Raw genomic sequence first — 22,339 nt, forward strand, 5'->3', positions numbered from 1 at the left:
GGCCGATACCCTTCGACTAGAAACATGTAGAATAAAAATCTATGTCTCTTTGGGTAATGCCATGCAATCCATCTGCTGTCCTGAAGGATGTCTCTCATTTTCCTTGTAAAGTCTTTCTCCAATCTCTGTTTCAAGTCTGACAGCTACAGAAACACATGCCCTTCTGCTGCTCTGGGCTCAGCCCCCTGAATGGCAGTACTGCTCTCACCCCCCCTCCCAAAACTAAGTGTGGATTAGTGGAGGTATCTTTCTCAGGTCGACCTCATCACCTGGGACTACATGTGAGACTCCCTGTGGTGAAGGCTCCGTCGGATCTTCTTTCAACACTTACACAATTGGCCTAGATGATTTTTGAACAATGGTTAGAGGCTTCTGAGATACTAATGAGATTAGTGGAATGCTGGACACATTACAAGTTAAATTAGTGTACATAAACTGATGAGCAAGCAGAGCATTGATAAAACACAGCCAGAAATCTCTAATTAAACACAATAAGATATTTCTCTTGGATTAACAAATCTAATCATCTGGCTAATTAAGATTTTAAGCTGTATCGTCACACCTTGTTTTTGCAGAATAAGTTGTAGTTTTAAATAGCAAAATTCATTTTATCATATGTATTGAAAAAAGTGAACAGATTTCAAACAAAATGAAATGGTGAAAACATGCAATTCTGTTATTGTTTTTTAGGTTTTGTTTTTACGACTTTCTTCATATGGTAAAAATGACCTGTTAACATGATTGCCCAGGTCAGTCCGATTACGGTGACACCAAACATGCGTTGATTTTATTGTATTTAAAGGGAACTTGTCACGTAAAACCCTATTAACTTCCAGATATGGGGTTAATCTGCAGGTTAATAGCGTTCTGAAACTGCCCGGCGTCCACACTGAGAGCCGGGAGGAAATTAACTTTATTCCTCCTAGTAGCATTTAGGTTTCAGTCACAGGGGTGGCGCCGGTGGAGATTCCGTCACCGCTCCGTGTATAGAGAGTGGCGGCTGTAACCGCGCCCCTGACACTGACTGACAGTGGATCAACATTAGGGTCAGCTGTCAGAAACATGTAAGAGTGTTTTTTCTATAATCAACATGTGGATTGTTTGACGTAGATGGACTAAAATTTGAATATTTTATCTATATTTTTGCATGTGTTGATCAGCTTTATTTTTCTTGGACATATTCTCTGGCAGTCAGCAATAATAGGTATTGTTATTTGTAAAATAGACTTATTGGTCGAAAGTTTATTACACTTTCAGTAAAAATTAATTTTCAGCATTTTTCTTGAGCCTGTGAATTTCTATCAGAGACCCGTTTCCTGGCAATGCCCCATAAACACTAAAGATGTTTTAATATCTTTATTACCTTTTTTATATTTTCCTACTCACATGTCAATACAAAAAAATAGTAGGGTTATGCCATTGGTAATGTGACATTACACATTGGGGAAGATTTATTAAGTTTCTCTATATGTGTCGTATAGTATTTTATTTGCCTTGCCATCCAAATAGCCAGCAACTGCAGCATTAGGGCCAGCTGTCAGTCAGTGCCAGGGACATGGTTACAGCCACAGCTCTCAATACACAAAGCGGTGACTGAACCCGCGCCGGCGCCACCCCTATGGCTAAACGCTGAATGCTACTGGGAGGAATAAAGATCATTTTCTACTGGCAGCGGGGCTGGAAGTGCAGGCGGCGGGCAGGTTCAGAACGCTATTAGCCTGCAGATTAACCCCATTTATACCAGGTTAATAGAGTTTTTTCATGTGACGGGTTCAGTTTCAGGAGTTGTGGAGTAGTGGACAGCCACTTTAATACTACTCTATGTCTTATGGGGTATAATATAGCACAGTATATAGCACAGACTTTCTTGAAGACAACTAACCTTGAAGTTACATATTTATGGATTGGTAACCTCTTGAAGATTTGGAGATATACAATTTAAATTTTTCTTGTGTGTCCCTAATACTGTATATGACCAACTGTAGTACATACAACCTCTAGCACACACTTTCCTTAAAATTGACATGCCATTCATAGAGGATTTTTTAGTTACAGAATGTAACATTTAAGGATTTTCTCTCAAGCACAGTTCGTTACAAATATCAAGGAAGCAGAACCCGGATCAACTTAACGAACTGTGAACAGTCTTTATTCACATGGATACTAATAGTTGACTAACGGTGCAAGGTCACTGGAAACGCGTTGGTGCCTCCTGTCATGTGAAGAAGCATTCTTTTATCCTTGTAGGCATGTGCATAAAGACTGTTCACAGTTTGTTGAGGTGGATCCTTGTTTTGCTTCATTGATTGCTTCCACGCTTTGACACAGCGCTCTCTGGGCTCCGATCAAGCAAAGGATATGCCACATGGTGAACGGGATTCTTTTTACTTATCATCAATATTAGATCGATGGGGAGTTGACACCCAACACAGATCAGCTGTTCTCAGTGCCTGTGGCAGCTGAATTTTTGAATGAATGGAAGTGTATTTGCAGTATCCACTACACAAATGATGGAGCAGTGCTGCTCAGCTCCGCAACTTCTAACATCCGTCCTCTGACAGTACTGAGAACAGCTAAATGGTTAGGGGACCCCACTGGTCTTATATTGATGACCTATCCCAAGGATAACATATCAATAAAGAAATAGTGGAGCAACCCTGTAAGCTGTAATCACACTGTTCTAGATGTATCTTCCCAAACAACTCAGGCTTTTTCATATTACAGTATTTATTTTGCTCATTTATTTAGTACCATTAATTCCACAGCGCTTTTACAGACATCAGTACCTCTAATATAGATCCTATTTGTGTTGCCCCTTTTTCTAATAGTAGAATCATGAATTTTAACAATGGTATTAGAAAGTGTTTCTTATAGGTCCTGTAATATAATTCTTAGGGACTTCTTTCTGCTTTGTGCCTTCAGCTCTTGGGCAAGTTAGCAGTTTTTCAAAATCTTTTCCACTTGTCAATGACATGGTCGCCCATTTCTAATATTTAGGTGTTGTAGGGTCTCAGCTTTCTGGTGGCCGCTTGGATGCATACCGGCTCAAGGTTTTTATATCAAAACAGCATGAAGTTTATTGTTCATTATTAACTTTACAACTCCAAAATGAAAACAGCTTTTCTCCAGTACAAATGAATAGCATAAACAGTCCTTTCTTCAAGCACAATGAACAAAGATAATGTAGCAGCTTCACCAGTCTCGGTATTCCAGCCACTCTCAGCTCAAGCAATTTTTAACGTGTTCACCAAACACACCTCTGTTCAGCTCCAGCACAAACTACATTCTGCTGAGCTCACCCAGCTGCTGTTATTAGGCCTGTAAGTCCAGGGCTGGATTATGAGAACAACCTTTCCCACACAGACTCTTTTGATTGCTCCTAAATCTCAGTCCCAGAATCCAGTCAAATTAAAACTCTCTCAGTTACCTAGTGTAACTTGTGCAGACTTTACATTACCGAAGCCAACCACCTCAGTGACGCATAACTGCCATCCATGACCCTACATCCTGCTTTCTTACAGTGTGTATAGTTAGAGACTAGGAGCCCCTCTAAAAATTAAGCTTGACATAGCAACTTTTTGTTTCATATTAACAGAGTGCATTCAGATTCATGTGCGTTACATGGATGCACTGAAAAGAGGCGATGCCTATGTGTAGAGATAAGCAATTGAATTGATGCTGCCCTATTCCGGCATTGCCTTACATCCTTGGCCCCACTGGTATTTGGCTCCACAATGAATTTGTTGGAGGCCTAGTAACTTGTGCTCACATAATGTCATGACATGACTGGGTCTCGAAAGCTCCAGAAGTGTCCAGGATGTTGGCCAAAAAATGCTGGGTGCAGAAGTGAAGAGCAGCTGCCATGGAGGACCGAAATGAACTCTGAAATGCTTATATCTACTGATATGGATTTTTCCTAATCATCAAATAGATTTACATACTTAAATAAAGAAGTGGTATGTTAAAACAAAGGGTAATACATTGGTTCAGAGCTCTCAAAAAGTAATTATCATAATTATTTATTATAGCGCCATTTATTCCATGGCGCTTTACATGTGAAAAGGGGTAAACATAATAAAGAAGAAGTACAATAATCTTGGACAATACAAGTCACCGACTGGTACAGGAGCTGAGAGGACCCTGCCCGCGATGGCTCACAATCTACAATTAGTGAGTTTATTAGTAGTTGCTAGAATTGGTGTGAATTGATTTGCATGACCAAGTCATGTGATCATGACGGAGGTCTGTGGCTGCTGGACAGGAGTGGGAAAACTACCTGTTATCTGACAGCATCCACAGATTAGTTAACCTGGAGCTACACCAATGTTGTGGTGTGAAGCACATTTGCTGTCGTGCTGAGTTGGATAATCCAAATAAGATCTGCAGATGCTGTCAGGTAAGAATCAGTTCTGCCATCCCTTCTCAGTGGCCTCAGATTGCTGTCCATTCATGCTAAATATGGAAGTCGCATTCTTTTGGCCAAAGTTTCATGTCAGTTCTTCAATCAAGAGTGCAAAAATCTCCTGTACCATAGTAACAGAAAAGAAACATTTCATGTAGATAAGAAGCCATCTGGAAAACATAAAACAACATTTTCTGCACATAATAGTTCTTACTTTTGTAATTAGTGCAATATTTTCAGTTAAATGTTTGAAGTTTAGTTACATAACCTTTATTTAATATACTGTGAAAATCCATTGTTATTATGTTAACCAAATAAAATACTCTTAGACATATGACTCAAGGCCTCTTTATATTTACAAGAATCAGAGATAAGTACTTATAAAATTCTGTAGATCAGTGTTCTAAAAGCTGCCCAATAACTGCATACTTCATGTATACAAGTTAATAATGAATTGATTGAAAACAACATCAAAAACAGGAGAAAGAATGTTAGAATAGTATAATTTAGGATACTTGTTCGCATTACAGCATATCTGCATTCTCATCCAGGTAAATATTTTTCTGTAGTGGAATTTTGGTTTTGAAGCTGTAAGGATCACTGATTCTGCTAAGTGCTCTATTAGACAGTGAAGATTTTTCCATTACTTACTGTTGTGTGCTAAGTTAACTCTATATTGACAGTAGATAGAATTACAAAACTTTTATCCAAAACATAAGAATCAACCTGACCAAACTGTAGAGGGATAATCTTTATATGTCTTTATTTAAAGGGGTTTTCCACTATTCAGGCAATGCCTTCTCAATCCTCATGTTTCCTGTTAGTAAAATAATAAGACTAAAGGCCCCGTCACACTAAGCGATGCAGCAGCGATCCCGACAACGATACGACCTGTCAGGGATCGTTGCTGCATCGCTAATACATCGCTGGTGAGCTGTCAAACAGGCAGGCTCACCAGCGATCAGGGGAGCAACGATATCGTGGAAAGAATCGTTCCACGATGTCCTGCTCCCGTTACCAGCCTGCTGCAAGCAGGAGCAGGCTGGTAACTATGGTAAACATCGGGTTACTAAGTGCGCGTGTGCCCCTAGTAACCCGCTGTTTACCATGGATACCACTCTGCTACCGTGCGCTGGAGCCTCCGCTCACAGTAGCAGAGTGGTATCTATGGTAAACAGCGGGTTACTAAGTGCGCGCGTGCCCCTAGTAACCCGATGTTTACCATGGTTACCAGCCAGATCGTTGGTCCCGCTGGTCACACACAGCGATGTGTGCTGGCCAGCGGGAGGCCAACGACCAAAAAATGGTCCAGGACACTTTGCAACGATCAGCGACCTCACAGCAGGGGCCTGATCGTTGCAAAGTGTCACACATAGCGACATCGCTGGTGAGGTCGCTGGTGAGTCACCAAAACCGTGACACAGCAGCGATCTCGCTAGCGATATCGCTTAGTGTGACGGGGCCTTTATACTCGCCTTTGATGCTGGTGCCATTCCAGTTGTGTAGGCGCTGGCTCTCCCTGAGATTATATAACATTGTTATGTCACAAAATCCCTGCAGCTTATCAGTGCTGGATTAATTCTCCCTGCCTTCAGGCGTATCACATATATCCGGAGGAAATGAGGGAGCAGCAGTGATCCAACAGTAGCAAGATGGCTGTGTGTTCAGCACAACTGAGATGCATTTTATCCCCTGATCAACCTTGTTATGCGAACAGTAATAGACATCCAGACATCTTGCTGTTGGTGGATCATTTGGGGTATATTGTCTTTATCAAGGTGTATACACGCCCCTTTAATTAATGTCTTCCAAATTTGTTAAAACTATAGATTTATTGATCTGCAACATAGATGAATTGAGCATAATTCAATAGAATTCTATACTACTGTATTATTCATTAGATCTAAATCATCTAAAGGTCCCATGCAGTCTTCAAAATTAAAGAGAAGCCGACAGCTTTCTTGCTATGCCTGTTTTTAAGATACACAGTTCTGGGGAATCTTTTCTTGGAACTTTGTATTGTAATGTTCCTAAGTTATTTTGTCAGGAAATGAATGAATATATTGACTGGGTGTTACCATTCCCCTTGTCCAGGGTGTGTGCCCCTAGACAGTGCGAGCAACTGATTGAGAAAAGGAATGGTGCCATCTGTTAGTCAATTATTTCCATGTAATTCCAACAAGAAAAGCAAAAAGTACACAATGCAGTTCTCTATAAATGCTATATGATTGCCAATGCAATTATTTATTACAACATACAAGTCAGGAGAGCTAACTGGTTCTCTATTACTCCTTCCCAACTGAGCCAATTTTCATTTTTGCACTTTTTGAGTTTTCTTCCCCTTCTTCTAAGAGCCATAAATGTTATTTTTCTGTCGTCAAAGCCATATTAGGCTTGTTTTTGCAGGACAAGTTGTAGATTTTTATGAATCCAATCGCTTTATCATATAATGTACTGAAACACAAGTAAAAAGAAATTTCCAAGTGGGATGTAATGGTAAAAAAAAACAGAATTATGCTATGTTTTTGGAGTTTTGCTTTTACAGAGCTCTTGAGCTCAGTACAATTATGGCAATACCATTTGTATACTTGTATACAATTTGTTTTTAGATTAATGGATAACAAATTCAGAACTTAGTAAGAAAGTTTCTGTAACCTTATTTATTTTTCTGTCAATAGAATTATGAGAGGACTTGTTTTCTGCATGGTGAGCTATCATTTTTATTGGTACCATTTTGAGGTACATAAAATATTGCGATCACTTTTTATGAAAAATGGCATAACACACTTAAATTTCCTTCAGTATTCGTTTATCAAAATTCATTTTTTATTTCCAGCATTTTTAAATACTTTTCAAGGAAAAATAATAGTAAAGGACAATATTCAATAACCGTATTCACTACAGTGGGCTCAATTCAGCAAATCCAATGTGGAAAATCACAATCTCTTTGCTCCAGCATGCAGGAGCACAAGGCAAAGACATTGTTCAGACGACCAGAACAAAATAATAATCGTGCAGTTATGATAAGATATACAATATGATTGAAGAGACTTAAGTAGTCTCGAAAGCTGGCTTTGTAGCATCACTTACTTTATTTGTGTTAGCCATTAAAGGTATCATAACTACAAGATTATTATTTTGTTTCTCCCACTGAGAACAATCAATCTTTGTTCAGCAGAACATGGGTGGAAACAGAAGTAGTGGAGGCTGCATGAGGTCCGAAGGCCACGGGTTGATACCACTTAACACATTTGTTCACACCTTACAATTATTCATCACACGTCTATGTTGTCCACTGTATTTTTGTTAACTGTTCCTTTCCTTTCAGAATGAATTCAAAGTTTGGGTTCATTTATACTTGGCTTTTCCATGCAGAGCTCTGGAGTTTTACATGTAAGTGGATATTCAATACATTTCAGCTAGTTTACCAATATAGCAGTAAAGCAATTTACTACAGTAAAATCCCTAAATATACTGTGCAGAATGGCAATATCCTAATAGAAGATACCCATTTCCAGTTATTGACTTGTGAGTGTTAGCAAAACACACAATTGTTTACCTCCTCCTCACCTATTCGATGTATGGTGTAACAGTAGTAAGAGGTTAACCATGTTACCTGCATTGATTTTTCAGTCCTTTCCGATGTATTCTGCATCAGTCCCATTGATAAACCAAACAGTGATACAGTGGGTACAGAAAGTATTCAGACCCTTTTAAATTTTTCACTCTTTGTTTCATTGCAGCCATTTGGTAAATTCTAAAAAGTTCATTTTTTTCTCATTAAAGTACACTCTGCACCCCATCTTGACTGAAAAAAAACAGAAATGTAGAAATTATTACAAATTTAATAAAAAAGAAAGACTGAAATATCACATGGTCATAAGTATTCAGACCCTTTGCTCAGTATTGAGTAGAAGTACCCTTTTGAGCTAGTACAGCCATGAGTCTTCTTGGGAATGATGCAACAAGTTTTTCACACTTGGATTTGGGGATTCTCTGCCATTCTTCCTTGCAGATCCTCTCCAGTTCCGTCAGGTTGGATGATGAACGTTGGTGAACAGCCATTTTCAGGTCTCTCCAGAGATGCTCAATTGAGTTTAGATCAGGGCTCTGGCTGGGCCAGTAAAGAATGGTCACAGAGTTGTTCTGAAGTCACTCCTTTGTTATTTTAACTGTGTGCTTAGGGTCTTTGTCTTAGTGGAAGGTGAACCTTCGGCCAAGTCTGAGGTCTAGAGCACTCTGGAAGAGGTTTTCATCCAGGATATCTCTGTACTTGGCCGCATTCATGTTTCCTTCAATTGCAACCTGTCTTCTTGTCCCTGCAGCTGAAAAACACCCCCATAGCATGATGCTGCCACCACCATGTTTCACTGTTGGGATTGTATTGGACAGGTGATGAGCAGTGCCTGGTTTTCTCCACACATACTGCTTAGAATTATCACCAAAAAGTTCTATCTTTGTCTCATCAGACCAGAGAATCTTATTTCTCATAGTCTGGGAGTCCTTCATGTGTTTTTGAGCAAACTCTATGCGGGCGTTCATATGTCTTGCACTGAGGAGAGGCTTCCGTCAGGCCACTCTGGCATAAATTCCCGACTGGTGGAGGGCTGCAGTGATGGTGGACTTTGTGGAACTTTCTCCCATCTCCCTACTGCATCTCTGGATCTCAGCCACAGTGATCTTGGGGGTTCTTCTTTACCTCTCTCACCAAGGCTCTTCTCCCATGATTGCTCAGTTTGGTTGGATGGCCAGGTACTTCTGGTGGTTCCAAACTTCTTCCATTTAAGGATTATGGAGACCACTGTGCTCTTAGGAACCTTGAGTATTGCAGAAATTCTTTTGTAAACTTGGCCAGATCTGTGCCTTGCCACAATTCTGTCTCTGAGCTCCTTGGGCAGTTCTTTTGAGCTCATGATTCTCATTTGGCCTGACATGCACTGCGAGCTGTGAGGTCTTATATAGACAGTTGTGTGCCTTTCCAAATCAAGTCCTATCAGTTTAATTAAACACAGCTGGACTCCAATGAAGAAGTAGAACCATCTCAAGGAGGATCACAAGGAAATTGACAGCATGTGACTTAAAAATGAGTGTCTGAGCGAAGGGTCTGAATACTTATGACCATGTGATATTTCAGTTTTTCTTTTTTAATAAATTTGCAAAAATTTCTACATTTCTGCTTTTTTCAGTCAAGATGGGGTGCAGAGTGTACTTTAATGAGAAAAAAATGGACTTTTTAGAATTTACCAAATGGCTGCAATGAAACAAAGAGTGAAAAATTTAAAGGGGTCTGAATGCTTTCCATACCCACTGTATATACAGATGTGTTTTTCCTTAACTTTTCTGATGGCTCATCAGATCAGATCTCGAGATGTGCAGTGTATGATGACCAATGTGATTTAGTGATACAATTTCCCAATATGTCTATATTATGTATATAAATTAGTGTCCAACCATAAGGCCTCCTTCACAAGTCCTGGTAATTCCTGTACAGGAAAACCCAGTATTGGTGACATCCGTGTTGCATACACGTGACATCCAGACTATGGGCTGATATTACGAGGGTCAGGCAATAAGTAATGCCTCCTATTTTTTTTCTCCTTTTAATTGGCAAGAAATTCAAATGCAATTACATAGGTTGAAAACCACAACATTAACGATTAATTTGTCACTTTTCAATATAATCTCCATCCATTTCCACAGTCTTGGTCCACCAGCATGGTAAAAAGCATTAATGGGACCCACCGTGCACAAACTTTTCTGTATCCCAGTTGTCCAATAATTTTCATCGCACTGCCTTTACTGAGGCAGATAATGCCACACAACTCATCTGCAGTCACCCGGCGGTCACCACGAATGATGTCATCGACTCACTGAATGTTGCTTGGAGTCACTGCGGTTACTGGGCTGCCACTCCACATTTTGTTAGCCAACGGTGATGGCCCTTCAGCTGTGTTACAGCGACGAACCCATGGTCTAACAGTACTGACATCCACTGTTGCATCACCGTACACATTTTTCAGTCTCTCATGAATTCGAATGGGAGTTTCCGCTTCTGCATGCAAGAATTCAATCACAGAACGTTGTCTAATACGAACATCGATGTCAGCCATTTTGCAAACGGATAGAGTCCTGCCACCTGTTGGTGCAGGAAGTTACAATTGCGGTGGATTGGAGAAGAAGGTTTGAGGAATTGTGCCAAATTCAAATATTTAACATAACTACCTTATTTAAGGAGAAAAAAATAGGAGGCATTACTTATTGACTGACCCTCGTATTAGCCAGGGAATGGGGCCATTAGCCAAAACTGTTCCCTGGCTATTCCACTTCGTACAGGTGATGGATATGGTTGTTTTTTACAGGGAACAATGGCTTCAGGGGATTAGGCATTAGAGTAAGAATACAGTTGCTTTTTTATTTTTATTTTTTTTACAGGGGGCAATGACTTCAGGGGATTAGGCATTAAGGTGAATGTAACTAAACATTTATTTAAAAATAAAAAACACAGAGTATGGACTTTTATTTCAAATAAAGGCTATAATTCAGGCTGTGTGTTTATTTACAAACTTACTGTGGGGTTAGTAATAGGGGCGTCTTATAGACACCTCTCCATTACTAACCCCAGGACTTCACGTCAGCTGCCAATACAAGGCTGACAAGAATCCCAACTCTATAACCCTACTTGCCACCACATCAGGGCAAGTGGAAAAAGCGAGGTTAAGCACCAGAATTGGTGAATCTTAATGATGTGCCTTTTCTGGGGCCGCTGAGGGATGAGATTATTAGCCTAGGAAGGGTGCCAGTATCCATGTCCCCTTCCCTGGCTATTAGTATCAGCCCACAGCTGTCTGTTTAGCCTTTTCTGGTTGGAAATTATAGGGGGACTCTGTGTCAATTTTTTTTTCGGGGGTCCCTCTGTAATCTAGCCAGTAAACGCTAATCAAACAGTTGTGAGCTGTTATTAATAGCCAGGAAACATTTTTGGATAATGACTCCTTTCCCTGGCTAGCAATATCAGCCCCAGTGGTCGGCTTTTCCTCTGCTGGTTATGAAAATGACACGTGAGCCCAAGCCATTTTTTTTATTTGATCCTACATTTTACACGGGATGTACTCAGTGGGAGCTGAATATAACTCACATCATTGTCTCCTGCTCACGCTGATCTCAGGGCAAGCAGTTGACAATAATGAGAGCTGCCTTCAGCAGCCGGTGCCTGGGATCAGTGCAAACTGTACCGCCTTTTCCCAGGCGCCAGTACTTGTCATCCATGTGTCATCAGTGTGTCATCAGTGTGCTGCACGCATTTTGTCCGTGCTGCACATAAAAAACTGACATGTCTACGGGTTTTTCACATGAACACACTGTCCATGTGAAAAACCTGACATGTGCGCACACTTATTGAAAACATTGGGTGTGCGTATATCCGTATTTGCGGTCCTTAAAAAATGGACTGTATACGGACATACAAAACGGACGTGTGAAGGGGGCCTAAATGTAAGTCTCTAGTATACACACATTAGTGCTCTGGATTGCTGCTTCAATATATAATTCCATTTTATATACATTGATTATTGTAACATTTTACATAAATAAAAAGTTAAATATGAAATGGTTATTTAGAATTATTGATGATTTTGTAAATATGATTATTAATTCTGTTGCATACAGTAACAATTGCTTTTTCTTTTAATTTCTTCAAAGGCACGCAACATAATATTAACTGGGAAATTCAACGCTATGATGGTTGGTATAACCATCTGGTTCATCATAGCAGAGGATCTGCAGGTTAGCTCATTATCTTCATCTTAAATTGCTTCTGATACTTTGATTGACACTTTTGATTACAGATTACCAAAAATACAAGAGATGGGCCGATATCTACTGCATGTCAAATACAGATAGTAAAACATCTGTGCCTGTTAAAATAAATAATTGGCTCAAATGATCGCCCCTCGTACTGGTTTGATTTTAAGGAGTTTAGACCATTGGTATATGTCTACATTTGAGCCTGTGCATGATATTAATTTATGAGTAATACCAGAATTCGATTTACGCTGTTCTAACCCATCTATGTTTATTGGTTTGTGTAGAGACCACAATGGACAGAGTGAGCTCAGATCATGAGCCTTATAAGTAAATATAAGACTGTAAAATCTGTACATAGGGGTCCATACTCACAACAGGAACTATGGATGTTTGAAACCGACCTTTCTAGATCGCACTTCATAGTATTGGTTGTTAGGTACAAATTTATCCTAGTAACTTACTACTATAAATATATGTTAACATGAGGCAGATTTTAAAACTTTTCTGTGACTATCTACATCATCTAAATGCGAAAAATGCAAAAGGTTCACCTGATGAAGATGGCTTGCATGCCGTCGAAACGCATTGTGTTTTTACAAGGACTTTAATAAAGGTAATAATTGCTGAATTTTATATGCCTTAGCGCTTTTTATCACCAGCTTTTACCTTTTGCATTTTTCGCATCCCACCCCTTTGGAGTTACTGGTGAGCTGCTTTGGCTTACTTTTTAACTTTAGCTCATAGATTGTTTGCTCCTCATTTTGACATCCTAGCGCTTCTTACTACCAGCTTCAACGTTTTTTTTTCTTTTCACATCATCTAAATGGGCATACAGAAAGCAAAAAAAAATAGCTTGATATCAAAACAACCCTATTTAGCACTATGGGATTAAATCTCTATTGTACATCTTCCTAAATAAAAAGAGTGAACACCACTGACTCCATACATTTTAAAAATAATTAAATTTATTCATATACAAATACAATAAAGGTAATAACAGAATAGAATCTTAGTACATAAAGAGCTTAATGTTGAGGTGAGTCTGAGAAAAACATCAGCTGCAATTACTTCAGTAGGCCAGAGGTGCAGCATCTAGAGAGATTTAAACGCGATCTGCCCTAGGCAATTCACTTTTTGAATTGCGAACGTCTCTGTAATTTTCTACATTTTATTTTTGTTTTCCGTAATGCCATTTATTAATTTATTAATTATGACAACGTTGTTGTTTATCGTGTAAACAGGCTGAAAGTGAATAGACATGGGTAATTTCAGTTAGTTTTTATTATGTAGAGCACACTTTTCTAGCTTTCGAAACTTATTTGTTTCGGAACTCGGGCTGTTAGTAGATACATACACAGATAAAAAGGGAATGTGCACACATTGATATGGGCAAGGTTACCACCATATAAGCTGCAATGGTCAGTGGTGTAACTATGGTCTGATGGGCCACGGTGCAAGATTTGGACTGGGGGCCCCTGTCACACCCCTATGCTGAATAAATTTAATTATACTCACCAGGGGCGTGCATAGAAAAAGTATAAATGCACTCCCCATTGTACTCCATATAATATACTGCATAGTTCATAGTCATCCATAAAGTATAATGCACCACCTAGTAAACAATAGTAGAATAATGCACACCATAGACATCCAAAGTAGCAGAATACACTCAATAGACATTCATAGTAGTATAATTCACTCCCATAGACATCTATAGTAATATAATGCACCCCATAGAAATACATAATAGTAAAATGCAGCTCAAAAACATCCAGAGTAGAATAATGCACTTCATAGACATCCAAATTAGTATAAAGCACCCCATAGACATCCACAGTAGTATAATGCACTCCATAGACATCTGCAGTAGTATAATGCACCCCATAGACATCCATAATAGTATAATGCACTACATAGACATCCACAGTAGTATAAAAAAACACATAAACATCCATAGTAGTATAATGCACCCCATAGAAATCCACAGTAGTATAATGCACCCCATAAACATGCATAGTAGTATAATGCACCCCATCCATAGTAGTATAATGCACTCCATCCATAGTAGTATAATGCACCCCATGCATAGTAGTATAGTGCACTCCATACATAGTAGTATAGTGCATCCCATAGTCACCCATAGTAATATAATGCACTTCATAAACATCCATAGTAGTATAATGCACCCTATCTATCCTAGTATAATGCACCTCATTGAGATCCATAGTAGTATAATGCACATCATAGACATTCACAGTAGTATAATGCACCCCATAGAAATCCATACTAATATAATTCACCAAATTAAAAATAGTATAATGGACCCTCATATACATACATAATAGTATGATGCACCCCATAGACATCCACAGTAGTATAATGCACCCCATCCAAAGTAATATAATGCATCCCATCCATAGTAGTATAATGCACCCCATCCATAGTAGTATAATGCACCCCATCCATAGTAATATAATGCACTCCTTCCATAGTAGTATAATGCACCCCATCCATAATAGTATAACGCACCACATCTGTAGCATTATAATGTACACCATCCATAGTAGTATAATGCACCCCATCTATAGTAGTATAATGCACACCATCCATAGTACTATAATGCACTAAATCCATAGTACTATAATGCACCCCATTCATAGTAGTATAATGCATCCCATCCATAGCAGTATTATGCACCCCATCCATAGTAGTATAATGCACCCCATCCACCGTAAAATAATGCACCCCATCCATAGCAGTAAAATGCACCCCATCTATACTAGTATAATGCACCACGTCTATAGTAGTATAATGCACTCCATCCATAGTAGTATAATTCACCCCATCTGTAGCAGTATAATGCACCCCATCCACAGCACTATAATGCACCCCATCCATAGTAGTATAATGCACCCCTTCTATAGCAGTATAATGCACACCATCCATAGTAATATACAGTTATATGAAAAAGTTTGGGCACCCCTATTAATCTTAAGCTTAATGTTTTCTTAAAATTGGTGTTTTTGCAACAGCTATTTCAGTTTGATATATGTAATAACTGTTGGACACAGTAATGTTTCTGCCTTGAAATGAGGTTTATTGTACTAACAGAAAATGTGCAATCTGCATTCAAACAAAATTTGGCAGGTGCATAAGTATGGGCACCCTTATCATTTTCTTGTTTTAAATACTCCTACCTACTTTTTACTGACTTACTAAAGCACTTTTTTTGGTTTTGTAACCTCATTGAGCTTTGAACTTCATAGCCAGGTGTATGGAATCATGAGAAAAGCTACTTAAAGTGGCCACTTGCAAGTTGTTCTCCTGTTTGAATCTCCTCTGAAGAGTGGCATCATGGGCTCCTCAAAACAACTGTCAAATGATCTGAAAACAAAGATTATTCAACATAGTTGTTCAGGGGAAGGATACAAAAAGCTGTCTCAGAGATTTAACCTGTCAGTTTCCACTGTGAGGAACATAGTAAGGAAATGGAAGAACACAGGGACAGTTCTTGTTAAGGCCAGAAGTGGCAGGCCAAGAAAAACATCAGAAAGGCAGAGAAGAAGAATGGTGAGATCAGTCAAGGACAATCCTCAGACCACCTCCAGAGAGCTGCAGCATCAACTTTCTGCAGATGGTGTCACTGTGCATCGGTCAACTATACAACGCACTTTGCACAAGGAGAAGCTGTATGGGAGAGTGATGCGAAAGAAGCCGTTTCTGCAAGCACGCCACAACCAGAGTCGGCTGAGGTATGCAAAAGCACATTTGGAGAAGCCAATTACTTTTTGGAAGAAGGTCCTGTGGACTGATAAAATCAAGATTGAGTTGTTTGGTCATACAAAAAGGCGTTATGCATGGCGGCAAAAAAACACAGTATTCCAAGAAAAACACTTGCTTCCCACAGTAAAATTTGGTGGAGGTTCCATCATGCTTTGGGGCTGTGTGGCCAATGCCGGCACCAGGAATCTTGTTAAAGTTGAGGGACGCCTGGATTCCACTCAGTATCAGCAGATTCTTGACAATAATGTTCAAGAATCAGTGATAAAGTTGAAATTACGCAGGGGATGGATCTTTCAGCAAGACAATGATCCAAAACACCGCTCCAAATCTACTCAGGCATTCATGCAGAGGAACAATTACAATGTTCTGGAATAGCCATCCCAGTCTCCAGACCTGAATATCATTGAACATCTGTGGGATCATTTGAAGAGGGCTGTCCATGCTCGGCGACCATCAAACTTAACTGAACTGGAAATGTTTTGTAAAGAGGAATGGTCAAAAATACCTTCATCCAGGATCCAGGAACTCATTAAAAGCTACAGGAAGCGACTAGAGGCTGTTATTTTTGCAAAAGGAGGATCTACTAAATATTAATGTCACTTTTCTGGTGAAGTGCCCATACTTATGCACCTGTCAAATTTTGTTTGAATGCAGATTGCACATTTTCTGTTAGTACAATAAACCTAATTTCAAGGCAGAAACATTACTGTGTCCAACAGTTATTACGTATATCAAACTGAAATAGCTGTTGCAAAAACACCAATTTTTATAAAACATTAAGCTTAAGATTAATAGGGGTGCCCAAACTTTTTCATATAACTGTAATACACCCATCCGCAGTAGGAAAATGCACCCCATTAATAGTAGTATAATACACCCCATCCATAGTAGTATAATGTATCCCATAGTCATTCATAGTAGTATAATGCACTCTATAGACATCCACAGAAATATAATGTACCCATCCAAAGTATTATAATGCATCCCATTCATAGTAGCTTAATGCACCCCATCCATAGTAGTATAATGCACCCCATCCATAGTAGTATAATGCACCCCATCCATAGTAATAAAATGCACCCATCCATAGTACTATAATGCACTCTATCCATAGTAGTATAATGCACCCCATCTGTAGCAGTATAATGCACATCATCCATAATAGTATAATGCACCCCATGTGTAGCAGTATAATGTACACCATCCATATTAGTATAATGCACCCCATCTATAGTAGTATAATGCACACCATCCATAGTACTGTAATGCACCCAATCCATGCACCACATCTATAGTAGTGTAATGCACCCCCTTAGACCTCCACAATAGTATAATGCAACCCGTCCATAGTAACATAAAGCACCTCATCCATAGTAATATAATGCATCCCATTCATAGTGCTAAAATGCTGCACCCAATCCATAGTAATATAATGCACCTCATCCAAAGTAGTATAATGCACCCCATCTGTAACAGTATACTGCACACCATCCATAGTAGTATAATTCACCCCATCTATAGTAGTATAATGCACCCCATCCATAGTAGTATAGTGCACCCCATCCATAGCAGTATAATGCACCCCATCCATAGTAATATAATTCACCCCATCCATAGTACTATAATGCACCCCATCCATAGTACTATGATGCACCCCATCCATAGTAGTATAATACACCCCATCTGTAGCAGTATAATGCACACCATCAAAAGTAGTATAATGCACCCCATCTGTAGCAGTATAATGTACACCATCCATAGTAGTATTGTGCACCCCATCTGTAGCAGTATAATTCACACCATCCATAGTAGTATAATGCACCCCATCTATAGTAGTATAATGCACCCCATCCATAGTAATATAAGGCACCCCATCCATAGTACTATAATGCACCCCATCCATAACTGTATAATACACCCCATCTGTAGCAGTATAATGCACCCCATCTGTAGCAGTATAATGCACACCATCCATAGTAGTATAATACACCCCATTTATAGTAGTATAATGCACCCCATCCGTAGTACTATAATGCACCCAATCCATAGTACTGTAATGCACCCCATCCATAGTAGTATAATGCATCTCATCCATAGTAGTATAACGCACCCCATCCATAGTAGTATAATGCATCCCATTCATAGTAGTATTAGGCACTAGTGTTGAGCCACCCCCGTAGTGTTCGAGTTTGGTTCGGTTCGTCGAACACCCGTGTGTTCGCCGAACTGTTCGTCGAACTATTCGTCGAACACCTTCGAACACCGTTAAAACCAATGGCAGGCAAACAAAAACACATAGAAACACATAGAAACACCTTCAAAGGTGTCCAAAAGCTGACAAACTGCTCAGAAGACATAACTAACACATGGAAAAGTGACAAGTACATATAGTCATGCGAAAATAAAAGAGGTGGAGGAGTAAAAGGAGGGGGAGACACAGATATAGGCATGTCATGCCCTTCTAAAATCCAAAAAGTGAGAAGCCGACACGGCCAGTCCGCTCCTGCCCGTGCCACCTCCGTGTCGCCGGGTTTGTGCCAGAGCCGCGGTGAACCCTGACGGCCAGCCCCCCTCTCCCAATACTGGTGCCTGTCCGCTGGTGGGTCGAGCGAGCCCCCCTGTGGTGGAGGCAGCTCTAAGCTTTTTAATTTAAATTGTCTCTCTAATTTGAATGAATACACTTTAAATCCATTTACAAGGATCTATTGGAGGGCAAGTCTCATGCCAGCAGCCGCGGTAATTCCAGCTCCAGTAGCATCCACTAAAGCTGCTGCAGTTAAAAAGCTTTTATAAGGATCGAGCTCGGCTGTCCACCGCAAGGCATCCTACTGCCAGTCCCAGCCCCTATGCCTTGGGGTGCCTCCTGATGCTCTTCACTAAGTATCCCATGGTCCCGAAGCATTTCCTTTGAAAAAATTAAGTGTCTAAACTACAGGTGGTGCAGCTTGCTTAACAGCCGGGATAATCCGCTCACTAGCAGACACTGCTACTAGGCACAAAGTATTTCCTGGGCTAGATGCAGTTAAAAATTTGTAATTAGATACTCTCGTTGGATGCTGAGAAAGCATTCCATAGAGTCTCCTGGCACGCCATATATGATTCTCTTAAAAAGCTTGGGGTAGGGGTCTAGGGGACCCTTTTGTAGCCAAAATCACGGCCCTGTATCGCAATACGTCACCTAGGCTGAAGATAAATGGAACTGTAGCACCCTGAGGGCTCGGTTGCTACAGACGTATTGCACCTCACCCAGAGGTGTGATATCTCACTCTCAGGTAAGGATGGAGTGTGGATCAGGACCCGACACCTGCATGCATTACACCACATTGCCGTGGGGCAGGGCGACCAATATGCCCCTGAGATGGGCACGACAGTCCCTGTCCCTGGCTGGAGTGGGGGGAGGGAACACTGAGGAAGGGGAACCCTGTAGTGCAGGAGCAGGGAGGAAGCAGTTCCTGGGTGCATTGAGAAGGGAGTATAAAAGGTGGGCACCATCTTAGTTCAGTGCAGAGAAGTCTGAGCAGAAGTGGCAGGGAGCAGGGGCTCTGCATGAGCTCTGCTCCGGAGGCGGGCCTAGTAACAGAGGCCCAGGCCTGGAAGAGGGAGAAGGAAGGAAGAGGAGCGGAGAAGGCTCCAGGAACGAGGAATGAAGGGATCCCAGGGGTGCGGACGGGCGAGTCGCCACCGCACGCCCGAATCCACCTGCGTGGAGGGGTCAGGCCAAAGGGGGAGACCGGTCCCCGAACTAGTGGAGGCAGGAAACGACCCTCAGCTAGAAACCGGAGGCTCTGACATTTTATGTGGCGCAGCCCCTCGCTACACCCGCTAGGAAGGCACCACATAGGGTCAGGGAAACTGGCGCCAAGTTTACCAAGAGGAGGCCCGAGGCAGCCGGACAGAAGTGTTGGTAAGAAAGGCCAGACAAAGGACACACAAAGGGGGTCCTGTGAAGTGCTCCAAAGTTATCTGGGAGTTGTCTGAGCCCCTCACCTGGTGAGCACAGTATGACGTGGGCAGCCGTTACCTGCAGACGTGGTCTGGATAATAAGAACTGTGAGTAAAGGCCCTGAACTGCATCACTGACTCCGTGTCGTTACTGCTGCTGCCCTGCACCATCACCCCCATCCTCCGCATACACTGCCCTGAGGCTATACTCCTCCCGTGGGGAGTTATGCTACGCTCTGCTGCACCCACAACACCAGCCTCAGTGGTCTGCCCTGTAGCGGCGGTTCACTCTGACCGCAATCCACGGGTTGTGTAGTCGGACATTTAAACATGAAAACCACATAAATAGTTCCGCCACTGGTTTGACCGCCCTGAGCCACGGAACTGGGTCGCCGCCACGAAGACTACAACCACCAGCATCCACCAAAAAGGGTCCGGCTCCGGGTGTCCCAAGGCCCAGGGGGTGCGTCAGAACATTTTCATCACCTTTCACAATCACCAATGGGACAAGGCAGTGATGTCCTCTGTCCCCTCTCTTATACATCCTAGTGACGGAGCACCTGCTCTCATCAATTCGCCATAACCCCAATATTAGGTGGATTGAGGTGGGAGGCACCGAGTACAAGTGCTCTCTATTTGCTGATGATGTCCTAGTATATATCACTCAATCACATATATCCATCCATGCTGTTATGGCTGAAATAGATCACTTTGTTACATGGTAAAATTTTAAAATCAATGCAGCGAAGTCTGAGGCCCTCGATGTCTCCCTCCCCAAATCCATATAGGATTCCATCCAGTCCAACTTTCCCTTTGCCTGGCCCTCACAGGGTATCATATACTTAGGAATTCCTATTCATAGAGACCTCTCCCATCTATGTTATCTTAATTTTGGGCCCTTTATTGAACAACTCCATACAGACCACGGTTGGCAAGTTAGAACTGTAAGATTCACTACGTGAACCACTGGTGTTTTGTGGAAAAGCACATGTACACTGCGTTCCAAATTATTATACAAAAAGTGTTTAGGAGTGATAAGGGAAGAATTTGTTTGTTTGTCAGTTAAACTCATTGATGGTGATGTGTGTCAGGGCTCTTTATATCACTGTAAGCAATTGCAGACACCTGTGCTAATTAGTTTGGCAGGTGTGTCCAATGAAAGGCAAGACTACTTAAGAAGGCTCTCTCACATTATTAAGCAGCCTACATTTTCTGCCAAAATGGGAAAGAAAAAGGATGTGTCGGCTGCTGAGAAGCAACAAATTGTGGAGTGTTTAGGTCAAGGCATGACTACAATCAACATTGTGCGATGATCAGGATGAAGTGTCTTGGCAATCAAGAAGTATGTAGCTGATTCACAGTACACACGTGTGCGTGCTGATAAGGGCAAATTGAGGACTCTTTCCTACAGGCAATTACGTCAGGTTGAAAGAGCAGCGGCAAAAAAGCCTTGTCATAGCAGCAGACAAGTTTTTGAAGCTGCTTGTGCCTCCAACGTCCCCCGAACAACAAGATGCAGGGTCCTTCAGAGGTTTGCAGCTGTGCATACGCCATCCTGTCGACCTCCTCTATCCACTTCACACAAGCAGAAACGGCTCCAGTGGGCCAAACATTACATGAAGACTGATTTCAAAACTGTTTTGTTCACGGATGAGTGCCGTGCAGCGCTCGATGGTCCAGATGAATGGAGTGGAGGATGGCTGGTTGATGGACACCCCACGCAAACACGGCTACAGCGCCAACAAGGAGGAGGTGGAGTAATGTTTTGGGCTGGAATCATGGGGAGAGAGATTGTCGGCCCCTTTAGGATCCCTGAAGGCGCTAAAGATGAACTCCATAATGTATGTGGATTTTCTCAAACAGCACTTCCTGCCATGGTTCAAGAAGAAGAACCGTGTATTTCACAGCAAGATTATTTTTCTGCATGATAATGCACCATCTCATGCTGCACATAAAACATCTGCATCTCTGGCTGATATGGGCATAAAAGGGGACAAACTTATGGTGTGACCCCCATGCTCCCCTGACCTCTACCCCATTCAGAACCTTTGGAGCATCATTAAAAGGAGTGTCTATGATGGCGGGAGGCAGTTCACATCTAAGCAACAGCTCTGGGAGGGTATTCTGTCCTCATGCAAAACAATTGAAGCAGAAACCATCCAAAACCTGACAAATTCAATGGACGAGAGAGTTCAGAAGCTCCTTTCGAACAAGGGGTCCTATGTGAAAATGTAACATCACCTAGAATAAAGTTTTGAGTTGAAAACTGTTTGATTTCAGTTTCTAACAACCTGCTAATGCTTATAATTTCAAAAATGACCATTTTTTTGGTCTTTATTAAAATGAAAAGGTTGATCGAAAAGTTTGGGGGATCTAAGAGTGTGGCAACCCAGTAGTCATGATTACTTC

The 22,339-nt window shown here is 41.2% G+C and overlaps 1 protein-coding gene across 1 annotated transcript in view; it reads left to right on the forward strand.

Moving 5' to 3' along the window:
- The window catches only part of LOC141166325 (dual oxidase 1-like), a 261,582-nt gene that overhangs the window by 3,054 nt on the left and 236,189 nt on the right, over window positions 1-22,339 (forward strand). The window contains exons 2-3 of the mRNA XM_073652895.1: window positions 7,731-7,795; window positions 12,101-12,184. Of these exons, the coding sequence (XP_073508996.1) occupies window positions 7,732-7,795; window positions 12,101-12,184 (148 nt within the window). The 5' untranslated portion in view covers window position 7,731. The remainder of the gene's footprint in view (window positions 1-7,730; window positions 7,796-12,100; window positions 12,185-22,339) is intronic.

The sequence above is a fragment of the Phyllobates terribilis genome, unplaced genomic scaffold (assembly GCF_046119375.1).
Source record: "Phyllobates terribilis strain yellow unplaced genomic scaffold, ASM4611937v1 Scaffold_11__3_contigs__length_659146591, whole genome shotgun sequence".
Classification (NCBI taxonomy): Eukaryota; Metazoa; Chordata; class Amphibia; order Anura; family Dendrobatidae; genus Phyllobates; species Phyllobates terribilis.